Source organism: Polypterus senegalus, chromosome 17 (assembly GCF_016835505.1).
Source record: "Polypterus senegalus isolate Bchr_013 chromosome 17, ASM1683550v1, whole genome shotgun sequence".
Classification (NCBI taxonomy): Eukaryota; Metazoa; Chordata; class Cladistia; order Polypteriformes; family Polypteridae; genus Polypterus; species Polypterus senegalus.
This window is the reverse complement of record NC_053170.1, coordinates 89,986,772-90,005,708: the sequence shown is the minus strand read 5'-3', so window position 1 is coordinate 90,005,708 and position 18,937 is coordinate 89,986,772. Positions and strand designations below refer to the sequence as shown.

At 38.2% G+C, this 18,937-nt stretch overlaps 1 protein-coding gene across 5 annotated transcripts in view; it reads right to left on the bottom strand.

Annotated features, from left to right (window-relative positions):
* Positions 1 to 18,937, bottom strand: part of slc38a10 (solute carrier family 38 member 10) — an 82,547-nt gene that overhangs the window by 29,483 nt on the left and 34,127 nt on the right. For all 5 annotated transcript variants that reach the window (XM_039740038.1, XM_039740037.1, XM_039740041.1 and 2 more), the window contains 4 exons: positions 16,816 to 16,918; positions 15,411 to 15,593; positions 12,580 to 12,691; positions 9,440 to 9,546 (listed from right to left, as the gene is read on the bottom strand). In XM_039740038.1, coding sequence (XP_039595972.1) covers positions 9,440 to 9,546; positions 12,580 to 12,691; positions 15,411 to 15,593; positions 16,816 to 16,918 — 505 coding nt within the window. The remainder of the gene's footprint in view (positions 1 to 9,439; positions 9,547 to 12,579; positions 12,692 to 15,410; positions 15,594 to 16,815; positions 16,919 to 18,937) is intronic.

Sequence of the window (18,937 nt, the reverse complement as noted above, 5' to 3'; positions counted from 1 at the left end):
TTTGGATTTTTTCTCCCTAAATAATAAAAACCATCATTTAAAAACTGCATTTTGTGTTTACTTGTGTTATATTTGACTAATGGTTAAATGTGTTTGATGATCAGAAACATTTTGTATGACAAACATGCAAAAGAATAAGAAATCAGGAAGGGGGCAAATAGTTTTTCACACCACTGTATATACCAGTAACGGCAAACTGCATGATAATGTGCAGTGAATACACTTGACTTGAGCATTCCTAGTTTTCATCCTGTTTCTCTGTACGTTTAGCATTTGTTTCCAAAGAGGTTGATGCGCTTGCTGCTTCCTGAGCAGCTCTTCTTTTTCTCCACCCTAGCGGCCCGCTTCTTCTCTTCTTTCATCGGCATCTTTTCGCAGTAAAACTGATTAAGTCAGAATTTGTGTTGCAATTACTTAGTACGTTTTCTTTCATTTTCACTTAAGCTGGCAGTTAAGTCTTTAATCAGCCTCAGGAATGATTTAAGATATGAAGAGGTAGGAGAAGTAGGAGAAGTGATGGCGAAGGTGGTAGGGATGAGAATGGCGCCCGTATGCATGCGCTACACAGCCGCTGCTGAGAGTTGATACAACAGTAAAATAAAATAAAAACCCTGGAGGTCAATCATCACCCCAGTACCAGTAGACATCACGTAGTATATGTGTTATCAAATTTCAGGTCAATAGGTCAAACGGTTTGCGAGCTACAGGTGAATTAAAGTCCTGGACAGACAAATAAACAGCCACGGTAGCGTATTATACAAGGAGTTATTTTTGTATAGAGTAGTGACAGCATTCAGATCTATTTTATTTACCTACTAGTAGCATCCACGATACTGAAAATGATGCAGTAAGATACAGAAGCTTACACAATCTTTACGCTGAGAATAAAGCAAGATACTGCAAATATAGCAATTACATATCCATAAAACATCTATTTTTTTTTTTAAAACTGTTGCAACAGATTCAAGTTTCTAATATATAAAAAAACACCCATAATTACATTAAAACAAACCTCCTATTAAAAGCAATGGAATAAACACTGAACTGTACGTTTTACAGAAAATTTATTTGACATGACAAATTGGATCCAGTCAAAGCAATGTTCACGGACCTATAAACCTTTATCTGTGCATCCATTTTGGGGATAATCTGTTGATCTCCAAAGTGAAAGGGAGAGAGTTGACAGATGAAGTCTTCCTGGAGGTTGGTGGCCCCCTGACTTCCTTTGCAAAGACAAGCGCACTCAAGCTGTTAAGCCACCTGACACATCTCGTCTGAAGTGGCGTCAATCATCGCGTTTTCTGTTGTCTCGCTGCTGAGAATCAGACTGATCAGAAGTGACTTTCATTAATCCACGTGAAACATGGCGTTAGACTTCTGGAATGCAGAACTAAAGCAGATACCCAGGTGCACTGTCTAACTTCAAAATGATCCTTCCTCCTATTTCTTCAATTTATTTTTGACAAATTGCCAAGGGAGTATCGTTCACTGCACTGATTTGGAGTGGGATTCACTGCTCTTCTCATCTGACCTTGTATTCCACAAGGTAAAATATTGTATGCTAATTTCTAAGAATGGGATACCCACCATCACCATTTATGGACAAATTCATGTGACCATAAAGTATTTTTCATACTACCTTTAATCCAAGTTTTCTAGCGGTGATGTAATTTCACTGCCCAGAAAGCTGAAATCTGTACATAGCCTGATATGTTTAAATTCTGTTCAAAGCAGATTAACTGGTTTAAAACTACAAAATTAAATTTAAATAACAGAATGGGAAGCAAGTGTTTAATGGGGAGTTCCTGTTCAATATGTAGATGTGTTTTTCCATGATTGAGATAAAAGAATGACCTGACCAGATAAATCGGTGAGAAAATGCAATTATCTCCCTGCTCCACAAGGCTTATTCTCACCTGCACAAAGCTGGCTGCACCGTAAGGATGTTTTGTCGATTTCTCCAGTGACTTCAGTACCACCCAGCTATCCCTGTTAAGGGGTCAACTCAGAGATATGCAGGTGGACAAGCCTGTGGTGTCCTGGATATTGGATTGTCTATCAGGTGGGCAGACCACCATTTGTGAGTCTCAAGAACTGTGTGGGCAGCACTGGAGCACCACAATGACCAGCCCTGTCTGCCTTTCTCTTCATTCTGTACACCTCAGACTAGAAATACAACAGCAGGTCAGGTAATTTGCAGAAATTCACAAATGATTCTGCACTTATGGGGTGTATTGAAAAGGAGGATGAGACAGGAGAGAGTAGTCAGGGGGAGAAGGCTGAGAATTGTCTGCAACTTAACATCAGCAAAACCAAGGGGCCGCTTATTGACTTTCACCACACCGACAAGCCTCTATGCTCGGTTGCTATTCAAGTAGTGTATATAGAGGTGGTCCACTCCTACAAGTACTTGGTGGGTCTACATTAATGACAGGTTGGACTGGTCTCGGAACAGAGAGGAACTATAAAAGAAAGGGGAGGGAGCAGGCGGTGTGCTGGGCCGGTAACATCACTTCAGGAGAGGCCCATGAAATCAACAAGCTAATTAAAAGGATTAGCTCAGTTATAGTATTCACTCTGGACCCCCTGGAGGTTGTAGCAAAGGACAGAATTAAAACATTGTGAACAATGCTGTACATCCTCTCTCTGAAACACCAACACTGAGGATGGTCAGGTAACAAATTATTCAGCAGAAGTGTGTTAAGAAACTGGGGCTCCTTTATACCAAAGGTTATACGCCTGTATAGCACCTCACTTGGATTGTGACAGCCAAATCAGAAGTTTTCTTTGTAATTTTCTTGCTTTATAGTCATCCTGGTGTATGTTCAAACCATAGTGTGTGAGTTTTTATATGTCATGTCCAAGTGTCTGTTATTGGTGCTTTTATTCGATAGCCACAATTCAGCCAGCTTTCTGGCACTCTTAGTATTTGCCTTGAATCACACATGAACCCAGCATATGTAGGATTAAAAATAAAAACATCCAAATAATTAAAAAAAAAGACTTAAGACTAACCCCCTTCTTAACCCTACCTTGATGATGATACTTGGCAGGTGTGAAAAGCTCAGGAATAATAGACTATTTTAAAATGCACGATTCATTTTCTTCCTTTGTGGATTTGTGTCTATAACCAAACCATATCACAGACCTTCACTCGCCCTCTCTCTCTCTCTATATATATATATATATACACATACACACACACAAAAACAACCACAACCCTAACCCCTGCTCGCTTCACTTGCCAATCCCCCCGGCCTGTGCTACCCACCAGCCACTTCGTGTCTCTGCCGCCCATGTATGTGGATTTCACTTTCACCAAACAACAAATCTTTTAATTCTCAAGGATACGCCTCTTCATTGGGAAGAAACACTATTTTTCCCTGATGGCAACACGAATTAGACGATCTACAAGTCTCCAACTTAAAGTTTAAATCCAAACAATATATTCGATCTCTTTCATGCTGTTACGTGATTTCCGTTTGTTTGCGTTAATGTAATCTTTACTATCATTTTTTTCAGACTTTCGAATTTTAGTACTTTCTTATCTCTAGCCTGCTCTGCATGTGTATCGCGCCAACGTTTTGAATTCTTTACGACGTTCTACTTTGTCATCTACTCTTTGTCTTTTATTTCCGGTCCTGGCGTGGTTAAATCTCTTGGCTCAAAGTCTTGTCTTGCGGGACACAAAAGTATCTCTCTGAAAAAGTCACGTCTTGTCCCAGGATTTTTTATATATATATATGGAAGAGGAGGTCTGTGAGATAGATATATATATATAGATATATATATATAGATATAAATATATATATATAAATATATATATAGATATAGATATAGATATAGATATAGATAATAGATATATATACTAGCAGAATACCCGCGCTTGGCAGCGGAGAAGTAGTGTGTTAAAGAAGGAAAGAGAAAGAAAAGGAAACATTTTGAAAATAACGTAACATGATTGTCAATGTAATTGTTTAGTCACTGTTATGAGTGTCGCTGTGATATATATATATATAGCAAAATACCCGCGTCGCAGCGATGTCATGTGTTAAAGAAGTTATGAAAAAGAAAAGGAAACATTTTAAAAATAATGTAACATGATTGTCAAAGTAATTGTTTTGTGTATTTGGTGGCAGCGTCACAAAGTTGTTTTCGTAGCTGCATCAGAAAATGTACCACGACATCTGACACGCCTCCTTTTACTGTTTTCTCACAGCTTGGATTGCTGCTGTCATATATATATACACACACACATACACACATACATACATATATATATATATAATATACATATATATATACACATACATATCTTCATATCTATATACATATCTACACACACAAATTATATATATGTGTGTATGTATGTATGTATGTATGTGTGTATATATATATATATATATATATATATACATATACTTGTGTGTATGTTTGTATGTGTCTATATGTGTGTGTATAGCTTTGGTCACTGAGTGCAAGGGAAAAATAATGAAATATAGTCTATAAGTTATTAAACAGTAAAACATTAACGCTTTTAAGAAGTACAGGTACATTGAGCACTACTGGAGTGGTTGGGTAAACTACATTTTAAAGACTGTGTGACAACACAGGTAAGTAACTAACATCAGCTAAAATGTATATGGATCATCTCTCGGTAGTAGATCCCTTTTGAAAGGCGCTACACGACGGCTGTGGTATAGAAATTACATTTTCTATGTGAACGTTCAAATTTGTTATATATAGATATAGATATAGATATATATAGATATAGATATATATATAGGCGCGCACGGTGGCGCAGTGTTAGCGCTGCTGCCTCGCAATTAGGAGACCCGGTTCGCTTCCGGGTCCTCCCTGCGTGGGTTGCATGTTCTCCCGTGTCTGCGTGGGTTTCCTCCGGGCGCTCCGGTTTCCTCCCACAATCCAAAGACATGCAGGTTAGGTGGATTGGCGATTCTAAATTGGCCCTAGTGTGTGCTTGGTGTGTGGGTGTGTTTGTGTGTGTCCTGCAGTGGGTTGGCACCCTGCCCAGGATTGGTTCCTGCCTTGTGCCCTGTGTTGGCTGGGATTGGCTCCAGCAGACCCCCGTGACCCTGTATTCGGATTCAGCGGGTTAGAGGATGGATGGATGGATAGATATATATATATATAGATATATATATATATATATATATATATACATATATATATACATATATATAGATATATATATAGATGTATATATAGATATATATATATATATATATATATATAGATATATATATATATATAGATATATATATATATAGATATAGATATATATATATATATATATATAGATATACTGGGACAAGACGTGACTTTTTCAGAGTGATACTTATATATACATATACAGTATAAATAAATATCCATCCATTATCCAACCCGCTATATCCTAACTACAGGGTCACGGGGGTCGGCTGGAGCCAATCCCAGCCAAAACAGGGCACAAGGCAGGAAACAAACCTGTGTGCACACACACTTTAGGGACAATTTAGATTATTATATATATATATATATTGCGGTACCCGGCCGGGACGCCCAGGAGGACCAGAGGAGGGCCTGTACCTCCACCAGGCCGTGACGGGGTGTCCGCCCTGGTTGCGTTGGTGGCCTCGGGTAGGGGGCATGGAAGCCCAGCCCTGTAGGGGCCTGTGGCCACCACCAGGCGGCGCCCCGCTGCCTGAATATCCCTGGAACCCAGCACTTCTGCCACACTGCTGGGGGGAAAGACAGGGGACACCCGGACGGCTTCCGGGTGCGCAGCCGGCACTTCCGTCACACTGGGGCGTGTCTGCGGAGGAGTGCCGGGAAGCAGCTGGAGCCCATCCGGTTCCTATTTAAGGGCCGCCTCCCTTCAGTCGATGGTGGAAGTCGGGTGGAAGAGGACAGAGCTAGAGACAGGACGGGAGGCGGCCAAGAGAGAGGCACAAAGACTGTGAGGCCTGGACATTTGGGGGAATGGTGCTGGAGGCACTGGGAAGTGCACGAAGATCATTATTTTAAATAATTGGAAAATAAACGTGTGTTGGGTGAACATAAGATGTCCGTCTGTGTGTGTCCGGGTTCAAGTCCACAATATATATATATATATATATATATATATATATATATATATATATATAAATAAATATCCCACAGGGACAAGTTACTTCGTTTTATCTCTCTATCTTATCCTGCCTACTATTCTAAAATTAAAATCAATCTATCCATCTAATGTATCTATATGAAGATTTACTTAGAATCTGCCTACATTTAGTTTAATTTTCTCAACCTTCTTATTTAAATCAAAGTTCGGATTTCAATTTCACATTAAAAGAAAGTTTACGCATTTGAATAGAACAAGGAAAGGCCAGTCTAACTAGTTTTATTTGCTTTGATTAAAATTGCAATCCATTTGTACTCATAGCCTTGTAAAGGATGGTCACAGCATTTAAAAATAACCCTTCACTCACATGAATCATTATCATTTACATCAAAAGGATGTTAATATTAATCTGAAAGCTTTCTTATTTAATCTTATATCAACAATACGCTGCTCTGAAGATTACAGATCCTCCAAATGTTTATTTACAAGACAAGTATAAGACACAACTGTTTACACAGCAGCAGCAGTGTGGCATATACTAACATTTTCCCCCTTAACTCCCTAACTGTTCCAAAATGGCTTATTATAATATAAATGCAGAGATGTATAATACCGTCATTTTCAATGCTGCTCATCTATTTGCACCTTCATCTGCATTATGGGTACTGGCTGTTTTGGGATCCTGCCAGTCTGAGCAACAGTTTGGCATGTGCTTCTTTAAACTGGCCGCAATGTAGGAAAGTTCTTGGCCAACATAAACATCTGGCCTCTACTAAGACACAGTTCCAAAACTGCCGCCAAACTTTAAAAGGCGTTCGCTCATCCTAAATTAATAAAAATACAAAATGTAACAAAACAAACAAAGGATATATTTCTCTGAGTGTGCATAAACCAACAATTCCAGAAAGAGAAACACCAAACAACATATTTGTTTGCATGATGTGGGAAGACATCAACAATAAATTACAACTATCTGGTACATGCAGCAATCATGAATACTAACAATGTGTTGCAATGCTGCTGATTTTGTCACATATTCCCAACAAAAAAACGCAGCCGCTTTATTATCACTGGAAATTGTAGAAGACGACACTGAAATTTTCTAGCACTTTTCTGTCCATTCAAAGCACTTTACGTAGACAGTAGGGGAGCCACTGGAACCACCACCAATGAGCAGTATCCATCTGGATGATTTGATGGCAGCCATGTTGTGCCAGTAAGCTCACGACACACTCTGAGGCAATGAAGGGATTAGAGAAATAGTTGGCCAGTTAGGGACAGGGTAGAATTAAGGGGGCCAGAATGAGCAGGCTGTGCTGGACAATTTAGCTTGGACATCGGGGTACACTCTGCTCTTTACAAAGGATAACCAGAGATCCTTTATGACCACACAGAGTCAGGACCTCGATTTTTCCTCTTATCTGAAGGACAGTGCCAATTCTATAGGACAGCGTCCCCATCACTGCACTGGGGCATTAGGATCCACATACCCCCACAAAGAGGAGTAAAAAGACCAGGATGTAAGCTATGGTAAAAAATGCAACAGAATACCCTGATTCTATAAGATGGAGGTCACTTACTGTCCCCTTAAAAGAAAAATAAAAAAGTTATAAGCACAAACAATATAAAATATTACAAAGTATACATATTTTGATTGGTGACCAATTCAATCTTCGTGGCAGTTAGGAACTCATTGTCAACATCCTCATCCCCTTTAATGAAAACATGCCGTTAGTGATTTATTGGGTGTTTCTTTATATAACCATATTTTTCTTACATATATTAAGGCAATATTTTTCTAACAGAGCACTCTTCCACTCTTGGAAAAAATTAACACAAATATTTTTTCTTTCATTTTGTCTTTGAAACAATGCATGGCCATTGTAAAGCTGTTTCCTTGAGCATGCCTTAAAGGAAAGGCAATCTCATTAATTACTGTGTAAGGTTAGAGGTCAATATAAAAGAAGAGCTCAAAATACAAACTGACCTTTTATAAAACACTCAAAAAAAAAAAAAAAGTGGTGGCGGGGCTAGAAAGGCATACACCCCACAATCATTCCTCTGTCTACAAATCTAGTTTTAAATTACGGGAGGTTTCTGTTCATTAGTGAAGCTGAAACAGTTCTTAGCAGCTAATTCCTCGGATGCTACAAGCCCACAAATTTGCTGGTAAAACCTGGCATGAGCCAAAGGCTCCTGAAAACACAAAAGATTCAACGCTAAATGTTATCTGGTAAGCTAACTATTGTCCTTAAAAAAATAAATAAATAAAAACACAAAAAACATATGCTATATTTTGCAGATGGCAAGTTTAGTGCACCCCTAATAAATAGTTACTAAATAAATTCCAGTTACAGTCCTGCTTCTACACTTTGGACAAATCTTATTTTTCTTGCGAGCCAAACATCTTTCAAACAACTGCTCTCAAGATGAGCCAAGAGGTAAAAAATAAATTTATACTTTTTCCTTTAGATAAATAAGAAGTGACTGGCGAGTCATCCACATCCAAGTAGAGATAAGGGTCACCTTTTGCCTGAAGACCTACAGGGGAATGATGAGGAAGCCCTTCCTGCAATTACATCCTCAGCTTTTTTCCTGTCCAAATAAACTTTGTTTCATAATTCCTGCTCTGCTGGCAAGCTACAGGATGCCTGGTCATGCAGTGGAGGCGGTTTAGGAAATCTGAACGCCTGGTTTCTATCAGCCAAGTTATTAGTGTTCAGGAAAGTGAGAATGACCCGATATCCTTTTGACCACTTCAGAGTTCCTTTCTTCTCTTATGTCATTACCTTCTACTAAATAAATTGGCTGGTTTAAGATCTAAAGGTTATGCTGACTAGCCTTCGGCCAAGTTGATTGTCTTTATGGCTGCACTTATCCATGAATAAGAAATATATTGTATAATTTCATCATATTTAATGTATGCTGCGCAGTGGTAGCGCTGCTGCCTCGCAGTTAGGAGACCTGGGTTCGCTTCCCAGGTCCTCCCTGCTTGGAGTTTGCATGTTCTCTCGTGTCTGCGTGGGTTTCCTCCGGGCGCTCCGGTCCAAAGACATGCTGGTTAGTTGGACTGGCGATTCTAAATTGGCCCTAGTGTGTGCTTGGTGTGTCCTGCAGTGGGTTGGCACCCTGCCCGGGATTGGTTCCTGCCTTGTGCCCTGTGTTGGCTGGGATTGGCTCCAGCAGACCCCCGTGACCCTGTATTCGGATTCAGCGGGTTGGAAAATGGATGGATGGATGTTAACAAATGAATCAGAAGAGAGTAAGCTGTGCATCTCCAATAATTCCTTTCTTTTTTTCCTTAAACCACATTTAGTATTCATTACTGACCTGAGCAAAAAGGCCATTCTTGTGGATTCGTTTGTAAATCAGGGCTGGACAGATAAAGCAAATTAGGCTTCCCATTGTGGCTCCTGTAAGTCCAAGTATGGTTTCCACTAAAGAAAGCAGAAACAAGACAAGTAAAATTTAGTTGGCAAAAGCATAAGTAGCCATCGATAAATGATGAGCTGAGAGGCCAACCTTCATGGGAGAACATTACTTCAAAAGGTGAAATGTTGATTCCTCAGCTCTCAAACCCTTCATTAAAGAAATACTGTGCAGATGCATTAATAAAAAATTAAAAAAATTCCTAAAAGGTAAAGTACGTTATTGCAAAATTAGAGGTTCATTGTTCATTAAACAAAGAAAAAAAAATCAACTATAGATGTGTTATGCCGGCTTGTTTGCGACGAGACATATTTAAGTAAAATCAAGAGAATCAGCTATCAGAAGCTTGTCAGTTTGTCATATCTCTCCAGCCTTTTCTAAAATTGAATATTTATGTTATTATTAGTAATGAATGCAAGGTTTACCAAATCTTGAGATGTACATCAACCTCAATAAAAGGCAAAATTATATTTAAGCAAGCATCCATTATTGCAGAGCATAGCGCAGTGGAATTCTTGCAACTGGCTTATAAGTCAATCTTATCTATGATGTGCTGCCCCAAATAAGATTCCCAATGTTATTTGTCTGCAGCCTACTAAATTGAGTTTAAGTGTCTTTAAATCACTTAAATGGTGCATTTCAAGTCAGTCACAGAATATGATGGCAGCTCCTTAATAAACATGCTGTCAGATTTTTGAATCAAAATAAAGACACCTAATAGCTGTTGCAGAGTCTTCATATATCTGGACACAACTTTGCTTAAAAGTGGATGGGAACAATTAGACAGCTCACAGAGTGTCCCATTTCTAAACCAATCCAGCGCCTAACGGAGTCTCAGTGCTCAGAGCAGCGCTGCCGATTTTGAAGTGCAAAGAGCAATGATGCTCTCATTAACCCAGTGTGATAAACTATTTACAGCCAAAAAATCTCCTAAGAAGACCCCAATTAAACCTATAAATGTGTGTCACCTGTGCACTGCATGTGTTTTAAAAAAAAAAAAATGAACATAACCCCTTTTCAAGGGGAAAACGTTCTGTAAAATCAGATTATACATTGGCAAACAAAGACATCAATGGACTAGCGGTAAAAGTGAACGATACACAGTCACCAATACTGGGTGCGCATCCCTGTTGTACAGTTACGACGACAGCATCAGAGTCATTGAAAAGTTGAAAGAATTGCCAGCTACTTTTGTGAAAATAAGAATTGCCGAATATGCATTCAAAGTACAGTAAATGGAGATCAAAAGGGGATAAAAGCGCTGCTGTTAAGAGAGCTGACAATGAAGAGCCAGAGGAGATGCAGAATTTGGTACTCAAAACACCTCAATCAGTAAATGTGTCGTAACGACGTTGACACCACTCCAGCAAACCACGGCTGGGATACACAGCATTCATCTTCTGACTGCACATCTAAAAGAATAAGCTATATTAATAATAATACTTCTTTACATTTTCTCACTACTCAAAGTGCTTCAGTGAGTGGGGAGCCACTTTGACCACCACTAATGTGTAGCATCAACCTAGATGATGTGATGGCAGCCATTTTTGTGTCAATACGCTCACCACACATTAGCAGTTAGATGGTGAAGTGATGTGAGAGATAGCCAATTACAGACAGGGGATGATTAGGCCATGGTGGGCAATTTAGCCAGGACATCGGCATATACCCTCCTCTTTATGAAGAATGCCCAAGTATCTCTTATGGCCACAGACAGTCAGACATGAGTTTTACGTTTTATCTGAAGGATGGTGACATTTTTACAGCATGGTGTCCCCATTACTGCACTTGGGCATTGGGATTCACACAAGGACTAAAGGGTAAGCACCCCCTTGCAGGCTTCACCAACGCCTCTTCCAGCAGCAGCCCAAGCTTGACGGTCTGCCATGCAAGTACTGGCCGGGCCAGAACCTGCTTAGCTTCAGGCAGATGACCTGTTCTGAAGTGCATGTGGTATTACTGTCTAAATACAAGCATGGGATCCCAGAACATAAACCCAATGTTTTAACATGTAGTACATAAACAGACAGCAATGTTTAATGAAACTCTTTTTGCTGTTATTATGCCATATAGTGAGGCAATAGTCAAAATGACAGAAAGATATCATAGCAGACAGAAGTACTTCTCAAACATGTGGAGCCAAGTACCTGAAGTGGGCTCCATGTGTGTCTCTTCTGTCGCGGCACTCATTACAATATACAGAAAAATCATTACGCTTCAGTTACCTTGAGCTATTGAGCTCCTGATTGGATAACAGCAATTTCAGCTTTTTACTTTCTCTCAGTGTCGAGCCTTTGTTCAGTTTGGTTTTCTCTCTCCCCATCTTTTCATACTTAGTTTACATATTGACATAATACGTGAGGAGTTCCTGTTAGTTTAGAGTGGATAAACTGGAGGAAGTTAGAGGAGGGTTATTAGGAAGAAATCCTGTGGGCGGAGCCTTTTCAAGAGTAGATTTTGCTGTTATTCACTATAAATCTTTCAGCGAGTTGTCCCCAGAGGTTTATTTGTGTTTAGATTCATGTCGGGCCCTACAAGACTACACTGACAATGAAGGGATATACAAAAACACACAGTATCAAAATTTCTTTTAAATGTCATGTCAGCTCAAAATATCAATTCTGCACCCAGTTTCCCACTATAAAGACACCAGTCTAATTGATTCTTGTGTGCTGGAAAGTAGTATGGAGAAACACAGATCAGGTTGTACCTACACTCCTAAGGCAATGGAGCTACCAACATGTAATACCAATGGCAAGAGATCTTAGCCAGATAAGCACACATTTGAATGGAAAATGTGATTCTACATTTCAATATGTATAAACACCAAACAAGATATGTTTATTTTAAATAATGAACACAAAGTGCATAATACAAAAAAAAAAAAATGCTGTTGATAATCGAAAGACAAAATCTAAAACATTACAGGATTGTTCATAGAAAATTGGTTATGTGAATGAGTTGTGATTAATGGTTTGGTTAATATTAATATAAATGAAAACACACTCCAGGTTCCCACCAGTTCACCTTTAATCACTCACCATTTGGAATGAGAATCCCACCCAACATGGTGCCAAACACAATGCAGAGCGTCACTGCTTTGAATCTCAAAGGGGGCATATACCCGCCTGCTGCAAATGTGCCGTCCTTCTGCTGAAAAACAGGAGCCGCCATTTTAGTTACAATTTATCTCAGGTGTGTATAAGATAATATCTTGCAACATGTTTGCATTACCAAAAGCAGAAATGTTTTAACTGCTAATATCCATGAGTATAGAATTCAGAACTGAAAGGACTGCAAAATTTAAACATAGCATGCCTACTTCTCAGAAGGTTCAACCTAAAAACCTGAAGATGTCCCAAAAGAGGACAAAAATCAATCAGCATATGATGTCTGGATATAGTATAGGAAGAAGAAGAATTACAAATAAACTTAAACAAAAGCACAAGATGAGAATTGATCCAGACTGAGACTGCTGCTCTAGGCATATCGCAAACAGCCTCTGGATTTCACGTGTCACTTAATAGCCTGCCAAAGCAGAACAGCTCATCTGAATGAGTTGTGCTTGACCTGCGTCTGCCCAGTCACTGAGAAACTGAAAGTGAACTAGTCTTCTAGCTAGAACGACTCTACTCTTAACTCAGCTCAACAATGTTTAAGCATTATTTAGTCTCTTGAATAGCAAAAAATAGAAAAATTGGGTAATGTGTCCCAGAGAGCAGATGGTCCCCAATTTATTCCACTCTTTAGACATAACAATATACTAAAACATATCATGAATTCAAATTGCTTTCCATTTCTTATAAAAATGTATTGGTAGTCTTAGACACCTGATTTAAAATACAAAGACATACATAATTTTGTGCATAAGTGACGTAAAACGCATGTATTCTATATTTCCCATACTATTTTTGCTATATAACTAAATTTTACTCTTCAATCGAGATACAAAAATGTGTCTTCAACATAGAAAATGTGACATACATATTAAATGACACATTATAAACAGCTGGGCTATACAGTTATTATTCTAAGCAGGTCATCTGGAGGTAATTCGCCCGATCTTTGGTGCCATACGCCAAGAGCGTCAAGCCGTCTATATGCTGATTGAATAAAATGAATTCTGCAATGCAGTTTCATACAGCAGGTTGACACACCCAGCAGAAGGCGGCATTTTCAAACCTCTCTCTGGTCTTCAAAGATGCTACCTTGGGACGACAAGGAAACGGCACGCGATGGCAAGTAATGTGAAACGTCAAAGCGCTTCTTTATCTCCTTTTTATGGTGCCAGAATATGCAATGAGCCAATGGAGCCCAGAAATAAGTATTGCAGGATTTTAATTTATATCAAGAACTGACCCAGCAACAGCTGTCTAGAACTATTGTTTAGGGGTCCGAATAAAACACGTGTTCTTGGCTTTAGGTTTAACCGGTACCTATTATGCTTTTCAGAATTATTTTTTTATTTTTGATAATTTTCACTGAACTGATAGCAGGAAATTATTTATATATATATATATATATATATATATATATATATATACCTGCTATCAGTTCAGTAAAATATCAAAATAAAAAAATAATTCTATATAATATACCGTAAAATATACCTATATATATAATATAATATATATATAATATATATATATTATATAATATAATATATATATATATATATATAAATAATTTCCTTATTATTTTATCCATAGAAATGCAGTAGGCTGTGAGGTTATTAGTGCTAAACAATAAATGAATGGTTAAACTATGAAGCGATTCTCATTCTTAGCTTTAGAAGAAGGTACCGTTAATTTCTTTAGCACATTTTTGCTGCTAAACTTTTTACTTTTTTTTTTTTTTTTGGATATGTTAGTTAGGAAAAATATGTTTTAGCTCCATACTATGCAAGTTGAAAAATCCCTGAAAAAAAAAAAAAAGTTTTGGTAATGGGTAGGATGGAAATATTGTTGGAAAAAAATTAAGTTATAGGAAGCTCCCTTTTCAGTCAGACAACACAGAAATGAACTGTTGAGAGCTGATGATATCTTGTTTCAGCTCAAACAGGAAAGTTATGTCAAGGTTATTCTACTAAAGTTCTGCAGAACCTTTCATTTTGGCTAGATTCATGTGTTATTATTGATACACAAATAAAGGAAAAAAATCTGAATAGAACATATTATCCCATTATGGTGCTCCTTTCTTGCCAGTAACTTATTCGTTTTTCACGAAAGTTCAAAGATATGTGCAGCTGTGATTAACTATTTTTAATTTAAACCCTGCTTTGTAAGGCTGCCGTAATTGCTGGGCTAGATGCATCAGCTCTTTTTATGAAATTATTTATAAAATTCAAACACCACCTATGATATAGACCTCTTTTTGTCAAATTTATAGATGCCTAATGCTTCTTGGTGTTAGTTCAGCAGCATGCCGGCACGATAGAAAAACTGAAGGTAACGCACACACCTTCTGTGCGCAAAGATTTAACGCTAAAATGTATACATTCAAAGCTTGGGAAAAATTGCTATATAAGTCACGCAGACAGTGGCAGAGCCATCACTCCACAGAGAATTATCATTTGTGTGCCTATTACTAATATGATAAGTCCGCTATTCCCTCTTACTATGCTAAAGCTTTCCATTTTAAAATGGATTGACACTGTAATCCTTCATATTTATAAATATTAGAAGATGGCATCTGTTATAAGTGATTTTTAAACTTTTTTTTTTTTTTTTACGATTTCTGAATCTTTCAAAATTCTGCCAGCTGGACTAAATCTTCTATCTACAGTACATCACACATTTCAAAGGACCTTTCAGGTCTTTCTAGAGATGTGCAGTTCTGTGAAGTTTATTTTATTTCATTTCATTGTAGGTACCTGTTGCTCAAACACAAGAGTGTTAATAGCTTGTCGACAAGGTAGAATCATCATGGGAAAGCCAACAGCCACAGACATCATGAACCCAACACGAATCATCTCCGTCACAAGATTTGATGGAAAATTCATCAGAACGTTGCCAGCGATATTTTCTGTAAAGCTCACGTAGCCAAAGAAGCCAACCTGAAATAACAGAAAATCAAACCTCACACAGAAGTTCAACTCATTTCTTTTTTAAGGTTCAGCTTGATAAAGACAATGTGATTAGGCAAAAGGAAGCACAAAGAAGCTAGCAGCTGAGCTATATTTCAAATGGCAGCCTCAGTTACAAGATACAGCAATATGACCACCACCGATGGGTATAATCAGATCAAGATCAATTAGGGGGTTAGGGTTCAATCAATTAAGCATCAATGATTAACTGAAAACCTCCAGAGTTCAAGTTCAACAATCACACAGACTCAAAATCTCTTAATAGAAGAACTGCAGTGGCTGGGCACACAAATGAACACAAAGTAACTAAAATAACTGAAATATACTTTAAACCAGTGATGGCGCGAATACGCTTGACTTGCGCATTCCTAGTTTTCATCCTCTTTCTCTGTACGTTTAGCATTATTTTGCTCAGAGGTTGATGCGCTTGCTGCTTTCTGAGCAGCTCTTCTTTTCTCCACCCTAGCGGCCCGCTTCTTCTCTTCTTTCATTGGCATCTTTTCGCGTTACAACTGTTCAAGTCAGTGTTTGTGTTGCAATTACTTAGTACGTTTTCCTTAATTTTTCACTTAAGCTGGCAATTAAGTCTTCAATCTGCCTCAAGAATGATTTAAGATATGAAGTGGTAGGGGAAGTGACGGCGAAGGTGGTAGGGTTGAGAATGGCGCCCATACACATGTGCCACACGGTGCCCTGATGGCCACTGCAGAGAGTTGATTCTACAATAAAATAAAATAAAAAGAGGAATAACCTTGGAGGTTAATCATCACCCTGAAAGCGGATAGTAGACCTCACATAGTATATGAGTCCCAAATTTCAGGTCATTAGGTACAGGTGATTTAAAATCCTGGACATATAAACAAACAGCCAAGGTAGCGCATTATATATAAAGATGTGGTTTTACAAAGTACAAAAGGTGTATTTTGCACTTAGCACAGCTTCTTAGAAATTAAGCACAGATTAACAACTGTATTTTAGTCAACATGGGTTAGTAAACCAATTAGCAGAACTCATTAGAAAAAAACAAGGAAAATGCTGCAAGCCAGAGCTTCCATAATGGAAATGCATTACACAAGCAGAGAAACTCACAACTGAGTCCTTACAGAAAAAGACAACACAGAAAAAAGATGAAATTCAGATGGATAAGTCACAGGAACACCTTGTCTGCACCACAGCATAGTAGAACACTTACAGTGACATAAAAGGCAGTTACAACATTTAGCGAAGATGTGAAGATGTTGCTCATCCTCTTGACTGAAGGTTCTTCCAGACTGTCGTAAGTGGGAAGCACTTGTCTACATTGGGGGGGAAAAAAAAAAGAAAAGAATGATCAAAAACGCTTCTCCAAGGTGTAACCTGCTAGCAATGTGGTACTTAGCACTACATATAAAAATGCTTTGCTTTATTACTAACAAGAAAAACAACTGTTAAATAACCAGATATGATATCCACAGAAATGCCCAGAGTATGTCAAGCCATAAAAGATCTCGTCCAACTTACTCATCAGCACCTCAGTGACATGTTAGCAGGGCACTACTGGATAAACAGCGAAAATATTCTGAGTTATAATTACTGCAAGGCAATAGAAGCAAAGTGACACACCCTCAGAAAGAAAGGAACTGCTGTGGCACGGCCCTGAACGCATTTCGACTCAGCTTGGGAGTCTACTGTACATGCGATCACTTATTTGATATCCAAATGGGGGCTTTCTATGGAATTATGAGGTCATTCCCTTGTACAAGGGTGCTTTCTGAAAGAAGAAGAAAAAAAAAGGCCAAACATACAGTATGAAGTTTGGATGATTGGGAGCTCTTAAACTGTTCAGGAAACACTAAGGTCATGTATGTGTGTGTGGTGGCACAAAATGAGCTGGCATTTGCCTTAAACCAGTGCTGCAAGGACCGGTAATTGATAAAATGGCACAGAAAATTAATAGAGAGAGTTAACAGGTAACTGTGCATCTGGGATAGAAAGAAGCGAAGCTAAACACTGAAATCAAGCAAAACACTTGTGTACTTGTATATGTTATTTTGGTCAAGAATAACAGTAAGTAATGCCATACATGCAAATATTTGCAGATATGGATTATCGGTGAACTAATTGTGCGCACATGCTAATATACCACCATTCTCACACAAAGGACAGAAACAAAAAAATGTTTGTTGCACTATTTGAAAGATGAAGCACCAGGCTGATTTGTTGAGTTGTTTAGCAAGAGTTGTGGTATATATATGTGTGTTATATTTCTCCCTGCGTGGATATATAAAAGAGGAATTTAATACAATTATTTTAAAATGAATGTCTTTAAATGAGTGGACAAATTTTTTTACCTCAAAATCATAGGTGTTAAAATTGGATCAGCTGTATCTAAGACTTTATACAAACCGCACAAAACAAATTTTTCTCTAACGCTTTAAAAGGATAAGGAACACACTGACAGGAATGTTGGAAAAAATCCTCTTTGCAGAAAGTTTCCAAATCCTTGTTAGCTTTAAGTGATTGGCAATAACAGATACAATGAGATTATTAGAAATAAACTTGATGCATTAGGATTAAAAGTCAAGATGGAGGTAAAGAATTTTGGAGTAACTGTTGACTGTGACCTGAATTTTAAATCGCCTATTAATCAGACCACTAGGACAGCATTTTTTCACTTAAGAAACATAGCTAAAGTTAGACCTCTAATATCACTGAAAGATGCTGAGAAATTAATTCACGCTTTTGTTTTCAGTCGGCTAGATTACTGTAACGCACTCCTCTCAGGACTACCCAAAGAACGACATAAATCGTTTGCAACTAGTGCAGAATGCAGCTGCTAGAATCCTAACTAGGAAAAGAAAATCCGAGCATATCTATCCAGTTTTGATGTCACTACACTGGTTACCTGTGTCATTCAGGATTAACTTTAAAATACTGCTTATGGTTTACAAAGCCTTAAATAATCTCGCTCCATCTTATATATCGGAGTGTCCGAAACCTTATATTCCAAATCGTAACCTTAGATCCTCAAATGAGTGTCTGCTTAGAATTCCAAGAGCAAAACGTAAAAGAAGTGGTGAGGCAGGCGGCCTTCTGCTGTTATGCACCTAAAATCTGGAATAGCCTGCCTATAGGAATTTGCCAGGCTAATACGGTGGAGCACTTTAAAACAAACTGCTAAAAACACATTACTTTAACATGGCCTTCTCATAACTTCATTTTAGTTTAATCCTGATGCTCTGCATATTCAATTAATTATCATTATTATTCATGGTGGCTCTAAAATCTGTACTAACCCCTGCTCTCTCTTCTGTTCTTTTTCCGGTTTTCTGTGG